Raw genomic sequence first — 24139 nt, forward strand, 5'->3', positions numbered from 1 at the left:
TCTCTCGCTTGGAGGCGGATGGACGTGGCCGCGGACCAATCGGCGCGCAGCTATCCGAGGGGTTGGCCAATAGGCGTCGAGGTCCCGCCCTCTGCATCTTAGGTGTATAGAGCTACCAGAGAGCCTCAAATCAGCGTTAAGTGATTGTTCACACATTCTTTATTATATATATATAAAAAAGGGGAAAAAAAACCAAAACGATATTAAATTAAATAAATTACAAACATTCTGAGCTGGTTAAACAACGTGAGTTTTATCTGGGGAGGCCTCAGAGGTACAGAAATACCAATTCCTTACTGTAGGATGTGTGTTCCATTGCAGCTTATTTCTTTATTCCTTTTCTTCTTTGTTTTTCAGATGGGTGAATAAAAGGAGCTCTCAGGCAGTAGCAAAACAGCGTGAGTAATCACCCTCCGAGATAAGATAATTCAGCTCTTGTTTTCAGCTCGTATAAGAGAAAAAAAACCCCACACAGTTCTGGAATAATCACTGCTGTCTCAGATCAAAATAAGTAATAACTCTTTGCAGGTGACTTGTTTTCTGATGGGAAACTCGCTTTCTTTGGTGTTGTTACTCTCCTGCACCGCCGTCACCTGAAACTGAGGTAGAGAAATGGTGGCTTGGTTAATGGGGGTGTTCCATAGAACCCAAGTGATGTGGTGGTTACCTGCTGTGCTTGTTGAGCTCTGATGGTTCATGAAGCTCTATTTGCTTTCAAAATGGGACATCTGGGAGCAAAAATATCATTTGCTTCGATGATGAAGGCTACTTTATTATTATTTAAGTATTATTTTGCATTCCTGGAAATAGAACAGGCTTGTTCGGTTTTTGCTTCCATGACTGGTTCGGTTTTGCTTGTTGACTCTTTATCCCAGTGCCGGATATACTTTGTAGGAGGATTTGAAAATCAAACAGAAAAAGCTGCGTTCATTGCAACTGAAGGCATACTAAGTTTCCTATGGCCCTTACTTACATCAAAGCCACATCTGAGGTTGAAATGCACTGAAAGAGGGTCCCTTTAACTCTTGGCTTCTGCTTAGATTTTTGTCAGGCTTTAGATTGTTATCTTGTCATTACTGTCACAATACCAGCACTGGGGAGATGTCAGAAAGGGAAATTAAAATAGCGCTTGTTATAAGCATCACTCAAACATAAAAGAATGCCAGGTTTCTAAGAAATGATTAAGATCTCATCTGTCTGTCTCTGGGTTACAGTGTCAGGCTTGTTTGCCTGAGAGGTAGATGGTCCCGGTATTACCAACGTGAGCAGAATTCTAATGAAAATCATCAAATATGCAATAGAGAATTGTTACAGGAATATCACATACAAAAAGAGAGCGTTCCCCTTGCTGCCTGAGTCCCCAGGAGCCTCCCATAGTGCAGATGCTGCCAGTTGCAGATACAAAATGGGCTGCTGCCTTGGATGTAGGACTTCATGAGCAGCGTGCAGGAGGGGATTCCTTGCTGTCCCTGCTTTTTCTTTGTGGTCAAAATGACTTAGGGAAGAAAATACATAGACGTAGATATACCAGGGGTCTATGGGGTGTGAGAAACACAGCGCTGATGGGAGGCTGTGGTTTCTGGGTCACACAGAGAGCAGTGCAAGGGGCACGGAGAAGCTGCAGAAATGTGGGGGAGCACAAAGTTTTGCACCTGCAGTGCAGGCACCCGGATGGTCAGTGCACGTTTGCAAACAACGTTTCCTTACAGGCTGCACCTTGCAAGAGCTTTTTCTGCTCGTGATTCAGAGCCGTGAGAGGCTGTTGTGGGTTCACCTCTCAATATTTGCTTCATTTCATTTCATTGGGGGAAAAAAAAAAAGGAGGAGGAAGGAAAAGCAAAAAAATAGGGGGATGCCCAAATTATGTAATGCCTCTGTGGGGAGAAGAGTGAGACTGTGTGAGACAAAGGCAAGCACGTGGCAAAGCCAAGTGATCATCCCATGTGCTGAGGCACCTGCCATCGGGCGAGCTTGCTTCTCTTCTGTGATTAATGGGATGGCGTTTCCTGAGTTCCTGCTCTGTGCTGATCCGTTGTCTGCTCCAGAGGCCATTTCTCTGAGCACCAGAAGCAGAGCAGGAGGAGAAATATACCAGTTCAAGAGGCGTGATGACTTCTTGCTTTGCAAACTCTTTTGTATTCCTGGGTAGGAGTGCAGCTCTTCATGATGGGATGAGAGAGAGGAGGCTGTCCAGGAGGGTTTATCAGCACGAGGCTCACAGCGCTGTCTGTGTCTCTGAATGGAACATGCTTCCAAACATCTCCTAGAGGGCACATAAGGCATGCTGGGTTAGGGCTGGTGCCATGGCAGAGTGCAAGAGAAATACCATCTGAAGCCCCAGCCCTTCCCTGGCCTCCTCCTCATAGTGTGGGGGTCAGCATCAGACAGTGCCTCCTCCTGGGGATCTGCCTCCTGATTAGAGGGAGGATGTCCCACCTGGTTTCCCTCCTGCCCGCAGGTGAAGAAGTGACCCCAGGCATTAGGACTAACCTCCTCCAAGTTTGTGAACTCTGAGCTGCTTTCATCCACAGACTCATCGTAGATGGAGAGCTCTGTCTGATTCGGCCTCTGGGAAGGGAAGAATCAAATTCACGTATTAACAGAGTTCGGAGACAAAACACAATGAAAGAAATGAGTACCTCACACTTAAAACCATCACAATATGCCCAAAGGGAAATGCCCAAACAGAAAGGGCACAGGTGGAATCTTGTTGCAGCTGTTTATCGTTGCTGACTGAGTTAGCACTTACATATCACAGCAGAGATAAGGCATACGTAAACTTACTCTAATAAGGTAACTGAGTAAGACTGCCCTGGTTCTAGCTCTGGTTATTGTGCAATAAACCAACCCATGTTTGGGAAATAACCTATCTGACCCTCTGTTGTCAGCATGTGCCACGTTCCTGCTTTGACCTTTTCCCACCAAGGGAAGCATTGATGGATGTTCAAGGGCAGGTTCATTTGCTTTACCTCCTTTTGCAGCGGCCATATTGTGCCCTTGAGTGCAGTTGCATGTTCCAGCCAACACCAAACAGAGAGCACCGACCTGGCACTGCTCTATTGGCCCCTATGGGGCTGGGACAACTTTCATCTCCAAGCTGGAGCCTTGCAGAAAACATTTACACTTCCAACTTCCCATTTAATGCAATTCAATCAGCAGGTGTTTGGCTCGCACATGAAAATTCGGCTCTGAAACATGTTGTTGGATTTAGACCTTTACCACTTAAGATAAACAAGAAAGTTTCCTATGTGCATTAGCGAGATTTTGTTCTTCCTTGTGCTGGCACAGCGTGTGGGCTTAACAGTCCAGTGCTGTGAGGTGGAGAGAAAGCAAATGGGGAGCGAATGTACCTCTTCTAAGATGGGTGGGTGGACTTCTTTGATATTAGCTAGTGCAAACAAAACAGCATCGTGGATGGTGAGGAAGATGTGCTTTCGGTCCAGGCCTCCTTCTTCAAAAACACCACCTGTGCTGATGTCGTTGTACACCTGGGCTGGGGAAAAGGAGGGTGTATGAACCAGGGTGAGAGCAAAGAAAGAAACCTTTAGTAGTGATGGTGGTTCTTGGAGCTTGAGAGCAAGAGCAGAGCGCATAGCTTGCTGAACTGTTCTATTGCCAGCCTGTTTTCCTATGTGCTGAATGCAGAGATTTCCCCATAATATCTCTTCCCAAACGAAAGAATCTATTATGCAGACAGAGAACAGCTTTTCTCCTTTGTTTCTTCTGTTCTTTCATCTGTTCTGATTTGGTCCTACAAAGGGATGACAGCCAGTCCAGTTTGCATAAAGAAAACATAAGAAAGTCCCATAATGGAGGAAATGCACATGGAAATGTGCTCTTCGTGGCTTCTTACCATGCACGTTCGCCAAGAACACTTGAATCCCAATCTTCTGATAGCTGGAACACAACTAGAAGGGATGAGAGGGCAGAGAAAGGATTAATAACACTTCTACTCTGGCTTTGTGTTTATACATTAAGTCTTTTATCCAAGGCTTTACACGTGTCCTGGGAATGCTGAAGGAGAAACTCACACAAACCTCCGATTGAGGAGGGTAAACATCTTTATCTAAACTGCACAAGGGAGTGGAAGGTACCTGGGTGGTAAGGAGCCTGGCCGTGTTCGTAGCGGAGGACTCACCTTGCCCAATGCTTTTGTACCCATGAGGTCAACAAAGCACACCCCACTCATGTCCAGGATGATGGTGTGGAAGCTGACATAGGGCGGTGCTGTGGCCATGGGGTCAACATCTGCAGCTGACGTGGCCCTGAAGGTGCTTCCTTGCAGAGTGGTGGTGCTGCCCAGCTCGCTGGAGGTGTGCACCTGCCCGGCACCATTGGCAGGAGGGCAGAACGTGACGTAAGAGATGCTGGCGCCGTTTGCAGTCGTCTGGTTGTTGTTGGTGTCTGTTGGAGAGCTGCTTTCAAAGTCTTTCTGGAGCTCTTGCAAGGATAAGGTCTATGGGAAAGCAGAGGAAGGAAAGGCTGCAGGTGGTGGCAAATGTGACTGGGATTCCCATGCAGAAAATCATACATTGAGAGGAGCTCCCTGATGGAGATCTGGGGAGCTTCATTCAGCATCACAAGCATCCAAACCGAGTTACCTTGTTCTGCCTTAGTAAGAATTTTGGAGGCTTTGTTGATGGTTTTGCTCTTCCCTTCTCCTGCCATTTCACGTATTTCTTCCTGGCTAAATACACCTTCCCAGGATCCACTCCAGTCTGCAGAAAAGAGAGAGAGTATGTCTGAAAAAGCCTCTTCAGCTCCACAGTCAGGGATCCTCCTTAGCTTTCCTGGCCTGTTGTATATGGCACAAGAGCACAGGGGGTGACAGTGGATGCAACCAGACAGCACCATGTCCTGCCATGCAGGGTGGGCACATGCTTTGCTCACCTTGGCTATAATCTTCTCTCGGAATATCTCTGAGTTGGCAAAATACAGCGGTGAGCAGTAGGTCACAATTTTAATGCCGTTGATTTCGTGTACCTGCAAGAGAGAGGGAAGCTCAAACCAGACGTGGTGGGACTGTGTGGGGTGCAGAGTGGTCAGGGCTTTGGGCAGTGGATAACTGGGAAAGCTAAGGTGAAGAGCAGCCCTGAAACAAGCAGCAAACTGTTGCCATGTGCAGTCATGGCAATCATAGCAAGCCCCACTACTGCCTACATGCCTACAACAGCAAACAACCTCAATGGGACAGGAACCTGGGCTTGGGATTCCTGGTCACATTGGGCACCAAAGGCAAAGAACAGCTTCTTGTCTGAGGATATTTTAACTTCTGCTTACCTTGTTGTAGGCTTTAGGGTTCTTGTAGATGTCCATGGATGTTACTTGGCCGAGTGCAGAACCGTTCCGGCTGGGAGCAAAATCCAACCAGAGTTAGAGAAGGTCTTACAGCAGAAGCAAACTGCTTCTCATTGCACCCATCACCAGGATTTGAAGGAAGAAGCTCAGATTTCAACCCTGCAGAGCTTGCTTGGATGCTGGCAGAACACAGCCAGCCCACGGGACTGCTTTGCTCACCAGGAGAAGACCCAGCATAAGGCTGCAGAGCAGCCGGGCAGAGCTTCAGCTGGATCCCATGGCTGGCTGTAAGCCTGCTCCTGGCAGGGCTCCCCACCCCCAGGGCCGACTGGCTTTTCCTGAGCTCCCAGTCTGGGAGGTGTTAATGAAGGGCTTTGTGGATTAAAAATAGCGCTTCTCTGCACCACACATGGGGCTCTTTCTTTCTATGAGCAACACTGCTGGGAACTATGCAGGTAGCTTTTCTGGCTGAGGTAAATATCTTCTGACATCCCCCTGCCTTGGGATGTGCACATCGTTAACTGTGCTCAGGAGTGGGAATGCAGGCAGTAAATTAGCGCCTGCCATTCCTGTTTGCACATTCCAGGGGCTGAGGAGGACACCTGCACTCCCCCAGGCTCAGACTGCACGTTCCTTTGAAACATAGGCCAGAGGTTGCTTATGAATATAACTCATTGCTTATTATCCCGCTGCTGGGAGACGTTTGGTTCTCTTTAGGTTTTTGGACCTAGGGTGGTACTTACAACTGGGTATGGAAAACCACAACCAGCACGGAAAATCCCACACCAACAGCGACTCCGTAGGGCAGGCTCAAGAAGAAGGCAGCCAGGAAGCTCACCAGCCAGACCAGCTGCAAAAAGAGAAGAGCACGGCGTGGTCCTTGGGCTGGAGCACAGTGAGGGATGGAAAATGGCTCGTGCTGATATTCGGAGACCCAAAGAACAGCACAGCTGAGGATCGAAAGAACACTGCAGCTATTCTGATTGCACTGCTCATTGCATGTTTTCGCATGAAGCATCGCTGCAGGGAAGCTTGCCAGAAGCCCCAGCTTTTCAGCTGTAAAGCAACCAGCGTCATTCTTCATAGCTGCATGACCCCCTGTCACTCATTCAGCTCATAAAGTCTCCTGCAGATCAGACCATCTGCTGCTCCGTAGCGCTCCCACCCCCAGGAAAGCTCCTGCTGTCAGTCAGAGCGTTCGGAAGGAATGAGCATCGATCTGCAAACCTCCTCCTGCTGTAAACGACCTGAGCACGGGGAGGATCTGATGACCAAGTGTGACAGGGCACAGCAAAACCTGCTCCACCTCTCAGCTCAGAGCCCCGTCGTTTGTCATTTTTATATATCAGCATGCAAGCATCTCCCTCCGCATGAAATTAGCCCTCTACAAACGTGCCTTGTGAGAATTATTACTATGGGGATTATAAGCTCATCCTCAAGACTACGAAGAGTTAACTTTGATCTTGGTCAAATCAGGGTAATTTTGATAATTTCAACATCTTAATATCAGATTATGATACCTATACATGTGAATTCTCTCCATCCGGACTGGACACAGGAATGTGCCTATGGAGATTAACACCTGTGATTAGCACCAAAACACGACCGGACCTGAGGTAATGGACACCAATAGGCTGACAACACCCAGAAGTGGTGTTCCCCACTTTGGGACAGGAAGGACATTGAATCTAGTTCAAATTCCAGGGAGATTAAGGTCAGCGGAGCGTAGTTCACCCCGATGGCATTTTCTCTGTCCTCACTCTTCTTGCACTGAAGGCAGTTCATGCTTGCTGCTCTGTGCTGGACAGTGGGCCTGTGCCTTCACCTCACATCACAGAGCTCAGCTGGGGCTGCTCCCAGCTGTTTGAACAGCATTGATGTCTCAGATCAGCCCCTTTGGACTCCTGATGTCTACGATAAGGCGGCACGTCGGGTCCTGACAGGATATGGGCTGGGTGTCCACATACACCACTCAGCCCTGGGAGCCCTGTTCAAACACTGTCTTTTTATGTCAGACATTTCCAAATTCCGTTCTCGTTCCCCCTCACGCCCCCCCCTTGGGTTTATACATCAACCAGTGCCTGGAGTCCTTATCGCTGCGAAGGGCTCTCCTCACCCTGGAGGGCTATTGTGTGAGTTTTTAAGTCATGACTCCTAGATATTGAGCAGGGCCGGTTTGGCTAGTTCTGGGCAAACAGGCTCCTGAGGATGATTGGCATTTAAACAGAGCAGGTAATAGTTCAGCCTCCATGATATGTGACCAGGCCACGGCTCCGGACCACTTAGAAGTGGATGGAGCACAGCAGTAGAGCAAAGCCCACCTTCCCCAGGAGGGATGCAGGGATCCCCCCACCCATCCCCAGGCACTCACGCAGTCCAGCTTGCTCTTCTTCCACAGGTAGAAGGGATCAGCCAGCTGCTTGAGGGAGTTCTTCAGGTTGACAGCAATGAGGGCTCCCAGGACAGACTAGAGATGGGAGGACATGGTGTTACCCTGTGCGTGGTGCTGAGGATGTGCCACATGTCACAGCAGATGCTTTCCCAGCCCACCAGCACAGTGGAGACAACGAAGATCACAGAGATCGTGTTTGGAGCATAATGATTTAAAAGATCATTGTTTCCTACAGATGGGACCCCAGCCCATAGCAAATCATGCTGTGCAATGGTTTGCATCAAGCAAGGTTTGATGAGTTCTCCAAAGCAAAACTGAGCGTTCCCAAGCATGGAGAGGTTGAGGTGCTTCTGCTGCACTTCTTGCACATTTGTTCACCTTACCTTTGGAAGGGGTTCAAGATAAATTCCCAGAGAAAGCATGGTCACCATAACCACCAATGCCACAAAGAAGCTTGCCACCTGCAGAGAGGAGAAAAACCACCTCATTAAACATCGGGGCCTTCCTGAACCCCCTGCTGATCCTTGCTCTCCAGCTGCTTCAGCCAACACTAGAGCTGGGCACTGCAGGACTGTGTGAGCAACCATTGCCTCTGAGAAGGTTCTCACAGACAGCCCCCAGCTTCCCTCACGTGGGAGTTGTGCTCTGCTCTGTTCAGTCTGAGCAGCCATAGTGGGAGCACGCATTGACAGCCCAATGTCTGAGATGGGTCCAAGGAACCGTGCAGGGAAAAATTGGGCTGGGAGAGTATATTTTGTATTGAACAACACTCCTACATGGAGCTTCTCCAGGCCTGCTGTGATGTCACACTGGCAGCGTGCACCTCTGCAGGGATTTGCATTGAAGATGGGGGAGTACTCACTTGTGATTTCCCTCCTGCCCCATCCACAGCGAGGGTGACAGAGAGAGCACAGCAGATGACGTGGATCTTGAAGAAGGATCCAAAGAAGTTACTGCAGCCCAGGGCCAGCATTTCCTGCAGAGAACAAGGAACACATTCATCTCAGTGAGCAGCTCCACTCCTGCCCTGTAGAGGTGTTTGAGAAGAGAAATGCAACCCCCAGCTCCTACTCTCTGCTGTGTATCCCAGAGCCTTTCCTTCCAAGAAGAGCTGAGATGGGTTCCAGCCACTATGGCAAGGAAGCCTGGAAGCACCATGCCATACAAACACGTTGTCAGCTGTTGACACACTAAGGGCAGGGCTTCATGTGGTATGCATGGCTCTTATTGAAAGCTACCACCGGTGCCAGTGATGACAGGTGAGGATTATTTAATGTCCTGCTTCTCACAGTATCTAGGTGACACACCAGGAATCCAGGCCCTCGTCTGCTCAGGAAGGAACACACGTGGTTCACTGTGCTTCAACAACCTGCAAAAATGCCACCTGGGCCAAAACCTGAGACCGAAGCCTCAGCTCTGGAGGGGAAAGCAAAGCAGTGAGCTGCAGCTAAGTCTTCTCCTCCCCTCAGCAGTGCCTCTCCCACCTGTAGGAAATGGATCTGCCACGTCTTTTCAGCCCCTGCCTGGCAGGCTGCCACGTGCGTGGGAGAAGCACGTACGTTTTGAGCAGCCACGTGCATTTGCAAGCTCCCCATTCGTGCAACAAGCTCTTCCTTTCATGCTTGAGAGCCAAGGGAACATTCCTGAATCTCTCCAGAGCAAGTGTTACCTGGTTGGGGTCCACATCATAGCCATGCTTGGCTGCCAGAGTCCTCCCCATGGCCAGGTTGATCACGTAGCTCACGATGGCAAGCGAGAAGGCTGTGCCAATCATGTCTTTCCACTTGCTCACAAGGGGCAGGGTGGGCTCTGGGAACCTGCATTCAGAACAGAGGCGAGAGGTGGTTGGGATGCTGGCATTGGAGGCAGGGGTGTGTGTTTTGGAACGGTGTCTAAATGTGTCTAAGCTGTGGACAGGGTTAGGGGATGGCGGTGTGGTGGTACAGGGCACAGCAGATCTGCCTGGCAGTCCTGAAAGGGGGTTGTTGTATAGCAGGGAGTGGTTTTCCAGGATATAGAATGAGGAAGAGGAAGGGAAGTTATTTGGATGGTGAGTCAGATGCGCACACATGCTTACCCCATGCTGATCTTCCCAACCACTGGCATGTTGTACTTTTCGGGCATCTTAAAGCTGCCAGAGATAGCAGTTGCGACTATTACCTGCAAATGCAGAGAGTAAAAGAGCAGTAAGCAGAACGTGAGCTCTCTCAGAAGCATTAAGTGGTATTTCTGGGGCTGGTGGGAGAAAATTAGCACTAAATTCAGACTGGAACAGGAGAGAACATCCCATGCAGGAGTTTTGTTTCTCATGTTTGGTGTCACCAGGTGCAGCCCAAGAAGGATGAGCTGTGTTTCAAGGGTATCCTCCACAAGGATGGCCCCATTTCAGACCCCAGAGTAATGCACTGAGCATCGATGTGCTTTCCTCCTCCCAAATCCCCCTTAGAACAGAATTGGGCATCCCAGGGCTGAGATGGGAGGGGAAGGTCTGTTTCCTGGAGCTCTGAGGGACAGTTTGTGTGTCACTTACGATGATGATCTCCATGGGAATGGGCATCCGGATCTTTTTCATGTACTTCAGGTTGAGTTCCTTGACGACGATCAGGAGCACAGCACTGATCAAAGCGTAGACCAGGGAGGCCACATTGGTTTTGGGCAGACCTTTGCAAATATCAATGAATGTCTAAAGGGGAGAGAAAGAGAAGAAGATGCCGTGGGACTCCAGACCCAGTGGGCAGTACTTACTATGGTAATCACCTGCAAACACCCTGAGATGTGATGGGGCAGCAGTGCAGGTGTGCAGCCAGCTGCATTCCCCCTCCCTCCACCCTCTCCCCCAGCCCAGTTTCCCCAGCACAGTGACTATGGTGCCTGCAGTGTGGTGGGAAGGAGGTACAGGGAAGGCCCCTGTCCAAGCACCCACTTACATAGACGATAGCTAAGGGCCCGGTGTAAGATGGGACTGTCAAGCCGAAGACGTACTTGAGCACGGAGATGAGGATCTGCAGCCCTGCTGCTGTCATGAAGCCCCTGATGAAAGACTCTGACAGGTAGATAGCAACAAAGCCAAACTGCACGAATCCCAGGCACAGCTAGGGTAGGACAGACAAGGAGTTATTAGAAACGGGCCAGCCCCAGTAGGGCCACTTCCAGTATCTGCTCCCAGCCATTGCCTCTGCTCTAGGGAGGATGAATCCCTGGGGGGCACGTAGCAGAAGTGGTGCAGAGCCCTTACTTGTATGATGGCAGTCAGGCAGGCTAGCGTGGCAGAGATCTCTAGTCTGGCTGCTTCCATGGCTGTGGTGTTCACACTGGTCTCGTTGGTAGTGTGGTTGAAGTACTGGAAGTCTGATTCTGGAGCCAGCTCGTGGCAGACGTTGCCAACAATAATGCTGATGACTGCAAAAGTACCTTTGGCACAACACAGTGATGTCAGTAGTTTGCTCTGGAGAATGTCCTGCCCTGAAAAGCACTCGGACAGGTTAGGCTGTCCTGAACGAGTCACTCAGCCCATCAGGGGATCAGGAACAACATAAGCCAAGCCTGCCCAAACATTGCTACTCCAGGACACACTGAGTATTCCCATCCAGTTGGTACTTAGCTGCCCTGTGCAGAGAATTGCTCTGCAGACTCACCTGGGACCATCTGGTGGATACCACCAAGGAAGAGGTACGTTATCAAAGGGAAGAAGGAGGAGTAGAGCCCATTGACAGGAGGCAGGTTGGCCAGCAGCGCAAAAGCCATCCCTGGGGAACATAAGGGGAAGGTGCAGGTCAGCTTGGTCTGAGCAGCCCCTTCCCTGCCCATGCTCTGGTCCTGAGGATGCTGACAGCCCCAGAGCTGAGCACTGTGTTACCAGGCAGAGCTGGGAGGGGAAGGGTTCCACAGGAACATAGAGGGAGGGAGAGCTCAGGTTTGCATGTGCCAGCAGTGACATAGGTAACCCCCACAGACTGTGCATTGCTGTGTTATCCCCTCCCAGTGGAAAGGAAAGCTGTTGCTTCTCACCTTGTGGCACTTGGATTGTCCCCGCACTGACCCCACCGAGAACATCAGGCAAGATGTACTCCTTGATTTTATACTTGGGAAGCCACACGAGTATTGGGAACAGGCTGAAGAGGATGAGCTTGAATCTGGAAGCTGAACATCTGGAGGAGACAAAAGGTATACATATGCAAAGAAGCAAAGAAGGAAGGAAGTAAATAGGGTCAGGAGCAAGGGAGGAAACAAGAAAGCAAGGAAGGACCTTCTGAGCAATGTCTCAGCCTTTCCCTGATACTAAATCCTACACCTGCTGTTTCAGGTACAGCCTTTCCATGCAAGTGCAAGGCTCTTACAGTTAACTGCTGGCCGTACCATGGAGGATTATTGTGAGGCTGGGAAGTCCCCAGTGCTTCACAGCTCTGAAGGGTTTGGCTGCCCAACTTGTGCAGGTGTTTGATCAGAAAACCCCAAGGATGGCAGGAAGGAGCTGACACGTGCAGCGTCTCACACCTCTGCCTGCCAACATGTGTGCTCTGTATTGCTGCCTTCACTCTGCCAGGGAGCAGAGTGAGATTTCCTGGACAGCATTCAGCAGGATTAATTGTTTTTCTTAAATGGAAGCCAGTACAGGAGCTGACAAAGGGAAACCCCAGCTGGAAAGCTTAAAGAAATAGTCTACGTGCTCGTACCTGTATCAACCAAACCCAAACCCCAAAAGCTGCTTCTGTGCCTTACAGCATTAACAGCTGATGCAGTGAGAACAGCATCCCGTCCCACTTGCTTCTGCACCATGCTTTTCATTCATCAAAGACCGTGGAGGCTTCCCAGGCTTAAAATGCAAACTGCATCCCCAGGTCCAAATTACAACCCAATTCCAGACCAGCTCTGCTGTAGTTTTACCCCAGGAGCAGAGATAGGATTCCGTGTTACCTGAATAGGTTTTTCAACTTGTCCCCAACGGGATAACTCCTGCTTTTCTTCTCAAACTCTTCATCAAAGAGGCTGACCGAGTACGCGGGGCGTTCGATGGCATAGCGGGGTCTGGCGTGGCTCATCTCTGGATCATTTAAACGTTTCCCATAAGAAAAATAGAACAAGCAAAGCCAAGAGTGTGACTGGAGCTGCCACCACCTGCTGTATAACAGACCGGACACCTTCAGCGTCTGGGAGCCCTCCCAGAACATCTCCACCCTAAATAGTTTCCCTGTGCGCAGAGGCAGGAGCTGGGAGTGGCTTCTCCAGCACCAGGGACTGCTGATCCCCATCAGCCTTCCCCAGCTACTTTGAGGTGATGCTAACAAGTGATGCTGTGTGAAGGGGACAGAGCCCACCCTGGATTGCCTGGCAGATGAGCACAGGTGTCAGCCTCGGCTCTGCCGGTGCCTGCCCTTTTTGCCTTAGGCAGGTCACTTAAACCATCTCTTGCCTCAGTTTCCCCACCTGCCATCAGGGTTGGCAGCAGTTCTGACACGGCAGACAACCAGTGCTGTGATGCAATGTTGCTCCCATCCAAGCTGTCCCTGTTTCACTGCCCATCACACTCAATCACAGCAGCCTTCCTACGTCCCATTTGCCATGAGAGCCTGTGAACTTGTCCCGGATCTATTCTAGGAAGTGATGCATGGAAAGATAACTGTTGCTAATTCATTTCAGTGATGATGATGCCAAAGCATCCTGATGGACTAGTCCTGAGTGGTATCTGGGTCTTACCAAAGAAGCTGATGAACTTCAAAGAGCCCTCGTTTTACCATGACTGGGAAGAGGGGAGAAGCATTACAAGCTGGGGAGGCTGAGGGTGGAGAGAGGAAGTGGTCAGGCATAGATCAGGGTATTGGTAATGATCTGTGGCACAGCAGTGATGTAAATGGGTTGTTGCCCAACACAGGAGCAGAAGAGAGGGTAGAAAAAGCAGGTGATTCAGACAGGAGAGTGGATCAAGAAGCAACATCAGTGTTGCCAAGGTTGCGTGGAACGATCTGAAGCCTCCCCCTTCCTCTTTCCTCACTGCTTTCAGGTACCACTGAAGTCAGCACACATCCAGGATGAGCAAACGTTCCTGAGTAGAAGCAATGCTGCCGGTGCTGTGCAGATCCCTGCCTGGGCTGGAGGGTGTGTGCAGCCCGGAGCAGGAAGGAACATGTGATACACGCAGCCGAAACTTTGGGGGAATTTAGGTCAGCAGATGATGCTAATGGGTTAAGAGAGGGAGGTCACCAACCCCACTGCTGCCTTAGGAATCACAGTGGCACCGAGTGCACCTTGCTGTTAACCAGCACTAGCAATGCTTGGGAATTCAGGCTCTGCTCCACATTGCCATGGCAAGTGGGACCCCCAGGAGCCCCCTCCCTGGGGGCCCAGTGAAGTCCCCACAGCAGGCAGTGCCCTTCCTCCTGCACCCACAGACCTGCTGCAGCCACTGCCCTCTGCAGGCACACATCCACTGCCAGCTCTGCATCCCTTCCTACCGGGGATGCCCTTCACAGAGAGACTGATTTCTGCCTTCTGGATGATTGGTGCAGGCTGAGAGCAAGCCATGTCCAGGGCTCTTCTCCAGTCCCCACAGCAAAATCCCCTCTGCTCTTCCCATCTTGAGCTGCAGAAATCCTGTCTCAGCTTCACAGCCTTGCTCCAGGTCCCAGCCCCACTGCTCCGCTCTAAATTGCCTGTTCTCCCTCATAAATATTCTTTACCCCAAGTTCAGACCATGCAACAGGCTCCTAATGTTGACAAACCCAGCACTTTGGGTCTCCCAGCTTTATTTCTCAGCTCCGTCACTGCCCAGCATCCTGCCTGCCATCACACAGACCGAATCAGCCAATTATATCACAGCTCTTTAATGAATTTCTCCCGCTGAGCAAATGTGCTGGTAATCAGGGAAAATAATAAACAAGGCAAGAACGGTGGGGAAAATATCCCCATGATTAAATTCCATCTTAAACAAACAGGCTGATGATGTCAGCGTCTCGGACAGAGTCAAGTTCTTGACTTGGCTTATCACTGGCCTTGCCCTAGATCAAACAGCAGGTTAAACCTTTGAGATTTTGGTATTAAAGAGAACCAGCTGTGAGATTGCGCCCTGAACAAAGGCAGGACCAGCAGTCCTGGTGTTAATGGGTAAGACCATGGGGACAGCGAAGCAATGCAATGCATGTGGGAAGGAAAGCAGAGCAGCAGCTTGTTGTTGGCTCAAAGGGACCAGGCTCTGGTCTAATATGGGCATGGGAATAAAGGATGTAGCTGTGATGTGATACCTGGTGTGAGCAACAAGTGAAGGCAGGACATCACTCCGAGACTGTGATGTGGGTGGTAGGTGTTGTGCCAGGTCACAGCTGAGTCCCACCAGGACACACCTGGCTGCTCCCTGCCCTGCTGATCTCAAACCAACTTGTGTTTGCCAAGCACAGGCTTTTCCTCCCAGTGTTCATCTCGCAAGTGCACTCACTTGGGCTCTTATCTCCTGTCCCCGTGCTGGTGATAGCTTTGTTTGGGAAAAGTCACATTGAGGTTGATAGGACCCATTGGCGTAACGCTGCTTTCCTGTGCTGGTACAGCCCAGCAGTGGGACTCCAGTCCAGGCAATGGCAATCAGAATTTGGTGAGAGAACAATGTGATTTGGAGCCGTGTTATGCACAACGTAAGGGCCCAAACTCATCCCGGTTTGGGAGTATGGCATTCAAGGAATGCCCATCTATAACTTAGGGAGAGAAATCAGTGCTCTGGAAATACTGCTGCCTCCTTTTTCTACCCTCTTTCCATCCCCCTTCTCCTTGCACAAGCACATGCACACACTGATTTTCTGCTGACTGTTAGTGGAGGTCAGAGGTCTGGCCCCTTCCAAATCCTGGCTGGATCTTTGTTAGAAACATCTCCCTCCCAGCTCCATTGCCCAAGAATGGGCTGTAAAAAGCTGCTCTCCCCTATCCCAGGAGGCAAGGTCTGGCCACAGACAGCAAGCACAGGTGCAAGGGTTTGGTTGCAACACCAGGACAAGGTCTTGACTCCAGCTGCTCTGAACCACTGCTTCCAGCTCCCACTCACAGCTCTGACTGCAGGTGCCATGGGAGCCCTGGGGCAATGCAGCAAAAGGGCTCACATCTCTGAGGGACAAGTGGGGAAGCTGTCACCTCTCCCCTACAACCCTTGGATGCTCGCATGCTGAGATGGAGCATGGAGAAGGAGAGGGTGGTTGTGGTGCTGGATGCTGAAGTGCTGCAATGCTAAGGGCTGAGGTGTTGGGTGCTGCCGTGCTGGATGCTCCCCATAGCTGAGTTCTGCCTCAGCCTCATATCTGCGTCCATCTCACACCTTCTCCCTTTCACACCTCCAATGTCCAGCTGGGCTTGCCAAACACTCAGGCAGGAAGAAGAGGAGGAGGTGGAGGTTTCTGCCATCAGTCAGCTCAGATATTTCAGAAGGATGTGATATAATTCTCCCCACTATCAATACCAGTCAGCCCTGCAGGTCCACTCCCATGTCCGTCACACTGCCCGGCCTCCTGGTATCGAGTCTGGCTGATGGCCCTCAGCAGCAGCTTGTCACCAGGGCAGTGCCTTCAGTGGGGCTGTTTGGCAGAGAGCACCCTTTTGCAGTTAAATCCCCTTTGACCCAACTTGCGTTTAGCTTCGTGTTGCCCTAGGGCTTATCTGTAGGAAGAAAGCACCTTGAAGAGGTGAGGTCAGATCTATAGCCCTACGTTTTTGGTGTAAGTATATTGGTTATAAATGCCTTTCCTAATAGTGCAGATAACCTGAAGGAGGTGAGCAGGCAGAAGTGGAGAACCAGGGTTTGCATTGCTGAGCTGCCAGCTGCATTCAGCAGCATGCAATGAATGTGGGTTTGTAACTTTCTATTACTCTCTCCCCTTTGGAAACAAAAGAGGCCGATGCCAGTAGAGTATGTAGTTCAGTGATGAAAAATACCCAACACCAAAGAGGGCGTTTAGACTAGGAAAAGTCAGAATGACAGTCTACAAAGTTCAGTGCTTAGCTGCTTCAGCCCATTCTCCCTTCAGAGCTCAGGTTCTCTATGATGGCCAATACAGTAAATGCTGGGGAGACAAGAGGAGGAGGGAGGCACGAGCCGATCCTGCCTGACTGCTGGGCCAGGATGGAACTGCAGATGGCCTCAGCTCCATCATCCCTCTGTGCTTTCACCACATAGCAGCCAGGCATGGAACCAACGCTTTCCTTCTGTTTAGATTCAACATTTGAGGTGTTTGGTGGGTGATTTCCATCAGGCTCTCTCCTCTTGTTTGAAACGACCCAGCCCAATGCAGGCAGCAGCAGCGCTGCCTCCTGCTCCCGTGCAGCACTCTGGAAATAGCCCTGGGCTGCTGCCAATGTTTGATGTACCACTTCACACGAGTTTCTAACCAAACTAGCTCTGCGCTTGGTAACCAGAATAATAAGGTCTGCAGACATCTGCCAGCTAAGGGAGGTGAAGCCAAAGTGTTTGGCTCGAAGGGAGCTTAAAGTGCTGGTATTCGGCAGCCTGACTCCTGCTCCTTTTAATGCCTCTGTTAATGCAGCAAATGCTGTGGGCACAGGGATCTGCTCTGTGTTGACAGCAGGTTAAACAAGCCCAGATTTGGCCAGCTCTTTCCATGATGTGTTTGATCAGCCCGCATGCTCTCAGCTCCTGCCTTGCCCTCTGTGGCTCCTTGCAGTTGCACCCAGTGCTGTGCCCAGGGGGCTGTGCTGTGCACATGGAGCCCATCCCAGCTGGGAGAGCCACAGCAGCAAAGAGATTTGGAGCTAAGAAAAGGCACAGCGTGATGGCTCTGGGGGGCCAGAACATCTCTGCCTGCAGCCCCCAGCTCATTGACCCCTTCCATCCTTCCCCTTTCTGCTAGGAGGCAAGAAGCGGAGCAGGGATGGAGATTGACTTTTGGGATGTATCACTATCTGAGGCTCCATGAAAGTGCTCCAGGAGCTGCCAGCTGCCCTGCTCTGTGCTGGTGGCAGTGCCTGGAGGTGTCACCTTGCTGCGGGCAGTGCTGGTTGCCAGCTCCTTGGCAGGCAGAGTGCAGCGTCTGACCTTAATGGCATTTGCTTCTGTTCTAGGAAGCAGTGTGCCCTTCCTCCCTATCCCTCGGCTGCTCCCTCTGAATACAGAACCCTTGGGATGGGGAGGAAGAAAGGTTTGAATTAGAGGCAGAAAGGAAGGTTTGGCCTCCCTCCTGAGTCTCTGCATGCCTCCAACACAGACCTCACCCTCCGCCTTTGAAGAGCAGGTGGGCAACACAAATCCCAAAGGAATGAATAAGTCTGCAGGCTGCAGCATTCTTGCACTGAGCCGGGTGCCTGCTGAGAGCTCTGCTGCACAAACACCTGCCGCTCAGCCGGTCCATCCTCCCCTAGAGGTAGAGGGTAGGAAAGCTTTTCTCTGTTGGAATCTCTGCTCTGGGGCAGAAGTGCTGCATGGTAGATGTCACTTCAAGGGTCTCACTTCAAAGGAGGGAAGGACAGGTCCCAGCTGAAGCTTTCAGATCGCTTGAGAGGAAGGCATGGATATATTTTAATGGGGCAGAGAAGAAAGCATCCTGTCCTCATGAACAGCAGCATGCAGCAAAGGGAGGAATTCTTTAGTGTGTATTTGAGGGATCTTGCCCAAGCTGAGCTGTCACACCCCAAGCAATGGCATCAGGAGGAGATGCAGACCCTAAACCCAGGCTCAGCCTGGCAGCACTCCTCATTTCCAGCTCCCAAAGCTCCTCCTATTCTACCTGTGTGCTCACAGCCATTCACCTGCTGTCCTGGCCAGCAAAGACCCCTCACTCAGGCTGGATTCCTGTGCACAGCGAATGCTCCTCTCCCATTGCATAGAGCTGCACGTACCTTCTTGTTACACCTGCACGTGCAAAGTCTAATCTGTGCTGTGACATCTTCAGCGCAGGGACCTGTTACAGATCCCATGCAGGGGATGTCCTGATAACAAGGAACTGAGGGTCTCTCATCAGTGCTGCCGCTCCTATAGCAGGGAAATCCCCATGTGGGTCTCAGCAGGAGGCAGCCACGGCAAGAGGACGAGATGGCAAGATTTATACCAGCAGTAACCAATTCAGATTTGGCTCTTTCAGCTTCTCTACATAAATCAAACTCTTGGGTTGCAGGTGCCGCTAATACTTGGCCAGTAAATCTGCTGCCTCGAATCCCCTTTGCAAGAAGAGGGGAGGGAAAAGGGGGGGGGGGGGGGGAAAGGAGCAGTTCTCCAAATACTGAAACTCACACCCAGTGGCCGTGCAAGCAGAGGGTAAATCCCCCACGCCCACCCAGACAAAGAGCGGATTGTTGGAGCCGGGTTACCTGTGCCTCGCCGGGCGAAGGGAGGGCCGGTCCTGAGCGGAGCCGCGGAGGTGGCACGGAGAGCAGAGCGACGGAGCGGAGCTGCCGAGAGCCGCGCACAGCTCTGCGTTCAAATAAGCCCGTGAGTCATTTATAAATCACCTCAGTCAAGGGGACCGAGGGCTGTGCTCGGCGCCTGATTGGCTTCTCCGAGGTAATTGCAAGCAAGTACACCCAGGCTGAGCCCAGGAGATAGCTGGGGAGATAAGGAGAGATCTGAAGAGGGACAAGGGGTTGGTTTTTGTTTTGGATGTCCCCCCTCACCCCACCCCTTCCTGCTCTGTTTGATCCCCTGTGCAGGTCCTGGTGCTCGGGGCTCCCCGTGACAATAGCCCATATTCAGCGGACCCCTCCCTCGCTCCGACCGCACGGGGTGAGCAGAGGATGCTTTGTTGGCCCGGGCGCTGGGCAGCGTCTCCTGGTCTTTGTGCTCCAAAAGGGACAATGGGGTGCATTGTGCCAGGGCCTGAACCCCGGGCTTTGAAGGCTGGATTGGCAGGGGAGAGAGGCTTCTGTCTCATTTCCAGGTTCAAAGAGATGAGAGGAAAGGAATCGGATGGGAAGTGATGGGTGAGGGCAAAGGGCTCATCCCCAGCCTGTGCTGCATGGAGCCGTGCGGCCCTCTGTGTTCTTAGGATGATGAACAGCACCCATAGAACTGCCACCACACAGCTCTGGCTGTGGGAGGAACTCATCCCTGTGCTCCTGCTGTGTCCCAGATGTGAATCATCCGCAGGGAAAGTACCACTGCCTGCAATGCTCCAACCATGAGCCTGATGGGAATAGGAAAAGAGAGGGAGAGGAGGAGGCAGGTGGTGGGATGGCAGGAAGGATGAGGGCAGCCATGCAGCCATCGCTGTTATAGATGCACACCTTGACATCAGCTGCCACAAAACCTCATCGTATGGGAATCAATAGCTGTGTCTACAGCACACCAAAGCAACACCCTGCAGCGGGGTGCTGCCACAGGGGGGCTGATTCATTGCCTTCTGACAGACAGAGGTAATAATTGCCAAGCACTTCTCCTGTAAATATCATTAATAACCCATATCAACTGCTTTTTAAAAGGGCGGCCTGATAGGCAAGGAGCCCTTTGAAACGGAACTGTGTGACATGGCAAGAACACAGCCAGGCCACCCCTGTGCCCGATGGTCTCTGGTGCTGTGTGAGCCCAGGGAACAGCCCCAGGGGTCCAGAGGGTCCTGCAGGTGTGATGCATGCAGGGAGAGGAAGCAGAGCCCGTGCTGCCTTGCTGGAGTTGCTGTGCTGCAGTGCTGAAGGAGATATTATTGCTGTCGTAAGGTGGGAACTTTTCCTGGCATGTATCTGAAAGGTGCATTTGTTTTTGTCCTCATCTTCTTAAATCAACATCTCAGTGTGGCTGCTGGAGATGTGACCAAGGGACATGGGGGTAAATGGCTTTGACAAGACCTGTACCTGAGCATGGGATAGGACCCAGGGCCCTGAGCCCACGTATCCCCTCTGATCACAGCTGCTTGTCTTTGGGAAGAGGCAGCTCCATGCAGAGGTCACCCAGCCACCCCTTGTCCAGAGCAATGCGGCTCCCCTTGGCTGGAGCCACTCCAAAGTCCTGCTGGGTGTGATCATTAAGAGATCAGCCCCGTGCAGCCACTGATGGTCCTTTGGCATTTCTTGCAATGGGAGGTGCACTCCTGGGCAAATTCCAGTCTCAGTGATTATAAATAGAACCCCAATTCTAAACCCCTTCCTGCTGCAGCCCAGCTCTCCTTATAGGATACGGCCCTGACAGCCCAGCCAGGGTCAGTATGGGATGCAGGTATTTGGGAGCAGAGGTGCTGCCCTAAAGCAGAAGGGCACTGAGGGGTGTGAAGGCACCTCAGGGTCTTCTGTGAACCCAGCACAGAGCACTGAGTGCACGATCTACTGAGCTGCTTATCTTTGGGTCTGATAACAGCATGCCGAGCAGCGCGATGTGTGGATTTATTTGCAGATGATTAATATTAGCAGATACATTGCACTTAGTGAGGGTAATAATTCAGTGGTAATTTACTGCTGGGAATGATGGGAAAGCTTCCTTAAGGCCTTGGGTCACAGAGGGGAGGTGGTGCAGCCCCCAGCAGGGAGGGGGTTGCTTTGTGGGTGCTGCTGCTGCCAGGAGATGAAGAACACTCCCATCCCATCCATCTCTTTATCCCATCCTTCTCTTCATTGCATCCCTCTGACCTGTAGAGCCCCGTGATGGAGATGTGGGGCTCACCTGAAAGGCAGCTGCCAGCAGCTTTATCTGGGCAGGAATGAGGAACACCACAAGGGAGATGGTGGCACTGTTTACAGCAAGGAGGATGGGGAGCGATGAGCCCATGTCTCTTGCGTGCCTATAGCCCTGTGATATATATGGTGTTGGTTGACTTCCTTATGGGAAACCCATTAGCCAGGCAGGAGAGCAGGAAGGGCATGATGTGATCCGAACAAGTGCATCTCCAAATGGGAGCTTTGCAACACAGTGCTCCCCATCCCGGGGAGCAGAGCTTCAGTCCCATAGAGAACATGGATGGGGCCGAAGGCAGCACCCAGCTGACTGTCCATCCTGCACTGCCTCGGGTGACCTTGAGCATGGGCTGTTATCTCACTTGTGAAATAAGCACAAGATTGCTGCCTCCTCTGAGGGAACACGACGTGTGAGCATCAGCAGAAGCGCCGGGAGCGGGGAGCAGCCCCAACACACACCTTGCTCTGAAAATGCCTTGCATTGCGGGGCTGGGGGGGCGCGGGGGCTCAGGTGCAGCGGGGCCGTGGGTGCTGATGCTGAGGAATTTGGGCTCGGGGCTGGCTGCAGGCTCTGCCTCCCATTGCTGAGCCCTATACCCCCTCGAGGCTTTTCTTTCCCACTCTTTGAATGAGCAGAGCCATCAGCTGTAAGGCTTTTTGGATTCCAAGAAAGGGAGGTTTTCCAACTTGTAAAATCCCCCCCCCCCCCCCATTCCCCTTTGAAATAAGTGGGGGGAGGAGGGGAGCAGCCAGGCAGCGTGCAGCTTCTCCCTCTATCCTCCTTCACAGTGTGGTGCAAAGCTTTGGGGGGACATGGGGGTGCTGTCTATGGGGCTTGGGGGCTGCACCTGAAGGTCAATTGTGGTCCCAGGAGGGCAGGAGCCATCACGTCGGTTCACTGCTGCTGTGGGTTGCGTGGCCTTGGGCGACTCATTAAGGCCAAAATGCTCAAACTGCAGTGATGGGAGATAAGCGGTGACATCAAATGCTTCTTTGTTAAGGGTTCTGAGGTCAATGTCTTCAGGAGTACTCAGGTGTTTGGGATGAGGATGGCCGTGCTGGAGGTCCTGTCACCCTGCTTAGGGAGCAGCTCAGCCTGCAGGTGCTGGGGCTGAATGCTGCAGATGGGACGTGGCCAGGCCCATGGCTGAGCTCCAGCAGCAGGAGGCCAGCAGCAAGCTGGGGCTGTTGCTCTGCATGCCTTTAAACCTGAATAAATCATTTCAGGCCAATGTGTTGTTTCGCTTGCATGAAATCTACCCTGACAGCTGTAGCAGGAGTGTGGGGCTCTGCCCTGAGCCAGGCTCAGCTGTGGGTACTCGTGGGCTGGTGGCATCCCCAGGGGCACTGTGTGCTGCCAGGGCAGCAGGAGGAAGAACTTGGTGTGTTCCCTTTGGTCAGTGTGGGTGGGTTCACCCACGGGGCTGCAGATCATCGTGGGTCACATCTGTGCTCTTCAGGGCTGCTGGTTCATGCAGGACTGGTCTGAAAAACAAAGGAGTTGGGGTGCAGTGAGCATCTCATCTGACAGCAGCGAGGCATCCACGTGTATGTATGTGTGTATATGGATGCATGTACACATCTGTTACCTGGAGGTAACCCATAGCACCAAAGGTGCTGGAGGAACCCAGGGAGTGCTTTGCTGTGCTGGGAAGGGCGTGTGGGGTTGTGGATCACTGCTGACTTCAGCACATCCCCTCTCTGCCTGCAGCCCCTAATCCTCCCTACGTGCTGCCTTACAGATGGCCCTGGGTCGGGCAGAGCCCCACAGCCCCATGTGACCCCACAGAGACACACGGTGTGGACAGGGAGCAAAGGGCACTGCAAGGACCCCAAGGGGTGGGTTTGAAGGGGAAGCATCGGTGTTTGCTGTGAGCGGGTGGACAGCAGAGCACATGGACAGGGAATGGAACGTGCTGCTGGCTGAGGGTGTTGCAAACAGGATTGCTGTGCAGTGCAGGGTGAGCAGTTTGGGGGCTGAGCACAGTCCCAGCACAGCAGCAGGTGGGGAGCAAGCAGAGGTAAGGCTTTGCTTGATGCCATCATCTTATTTTTCATATCTGAAGCTCTCGAGGGGTTTCCCATAACTTTGAACCTCGGGGGTTTGTCATGTTTGTTTTAAGACCAACTACAACATCTTCGAGTGGCTGAAACTCTGTGCAGCCAGGCCCAGCTCTGGGCTAATGGAGCTCTGCTTTGGGATAGAGCCATTGCACAGGGACAGGCTCTGTCCCAAGGCTTTCCATTTGGGAATTAGCATCCTCAGGTGGGTGTTCTGTGCATGGCTTCAATCAGTGAAGGGGAGCCTGCAGCTCAGCAAGGTGCACGGCACAGAGCCCAGCATCGGGGCTAGGAAACCTCTGACACAAAGCACGGCAATGCAGGGTCACAACAGAGTGAGGGCAGAGCTCAGTTTGGACTGGTTTCTGTACCGTCTCCACACTCAAGGCTCTCTCTATGCTGGGATGAGCCGGTGCCACTGACCACACAGGAACTCACTGAGTCACACAAGGCAAATATTTTTTTCCCTTTGATTTTCACCCTGAGAAAAAAAATATCTAGAGCCGACCTTGTTAATCCCACGCATTACAAACCTCCCCCCGGCCTTTATCACGTTTCGGTTGTGGGGTAATGTTACCAGCTTAGCACCTCTGCTGGCTCCTGCCAGCATCCTGCCTGGCACCCGGCCACCCCATTGAGTCTCCAGGTCTTCCTGGAGCCTTCTCAGGCACTCAACCCTCCTGTGTTAGGTTGACCATCCTGGGCACCCCAATCCCATGGCTGTGCTGCAGGAGCTGCTCTGCACACACAGCAATGGGAAGCAGCTGCGTGCCCCAACCGCCCAGCACACAGCTTGGGAATGACCCCATG

At 51.9% G+C, this 24139-nt stretch overlaps 1 protein-coding gene across 1 annotated transcript; it reads right to left on the reverse strand.

The window, feature by feature from the left end:
• Positions 1 to 2179: 2179 nt before the first annotated feature.
• Positions 2180 to 19073, reverse strand: SLC26A9 (solute carrier family 26 member 9). The gene is made up of 21 exons (XM_072356111.1): positions 18980 to 19073; positions 12605 to 12731; positions 11699 to 11838; positions 11326 to 11436; positions 10926 to 11101; positions 10618 to 10782; positions 10221 to 10373; positions 9768 to 9850; positions 9360 to 9507; positions 8553 to 8666; positions 8074 to 8151; positions 7670 to 7765; positions 6042 to 6148; positions 5281 to 5350; positions 4891 to 4983; positions 4602 to 4718; positions 4139 to 4456; positions 3854 to 3908; positions 3351 to 3493; positions 2491 to 2568; positions 2180 to 2263 (listed from the first exon to the last, which is right to left on the reverse strand). The coding sequence occupies exons 2-21, from the start codon at positions 12727 to 12729 to the stop codon at positions 2216 to 2218; spliced, it is 2418 nt and encodes an 805-aa protein (XP_072212212.1). The 5' UTR covers positions 12730 to 12731; positions 18980 to 19073; the 3' UTR covers positions 2180 to 2215.
• Positions 19074 to 24139: the final 5066 nt, after the last annotated feature.

The sequence above is a fragment of the Excalfactoria chinensis genome, chromosome 23, assembly GCF_039878825.1.
Source record: "Excalfactoria chinensis isolate bCotChi1 chromosome 23, bCotChi1.hap2, whole genome shotgun sequence".
Taxonomy (NCBI): Eukaryota; Metazoa; Chordata; class Aves; order Galliformes; family Phasianidae; genus Excalfactoria; species Excalfactoria chinensis.

Coding starts and splice junctions, on each gene's coding strand:
- SLC26A9 (XM_072356111.1), bottom strand. CDS start 12,729: ATGAGCCACGCCAGACCCCGCTATGCCATCGAACGCCCCGCGTACTCG. Junction 9,508..9,767: donor GTTGGGAAGATCAGCATGGG/GTAAGCATGTGT, acceptor TTCTGAATGCAG/GTTCCCAGAGCCCACCCTGC. Junction 4,719..4,890: donor GAGAGAAGATTATAGCCAAG/GTGAGCAAAGCA, acceptor TCTTTTCTGCAG/ACTGGAGTGGATCCTGGGAA.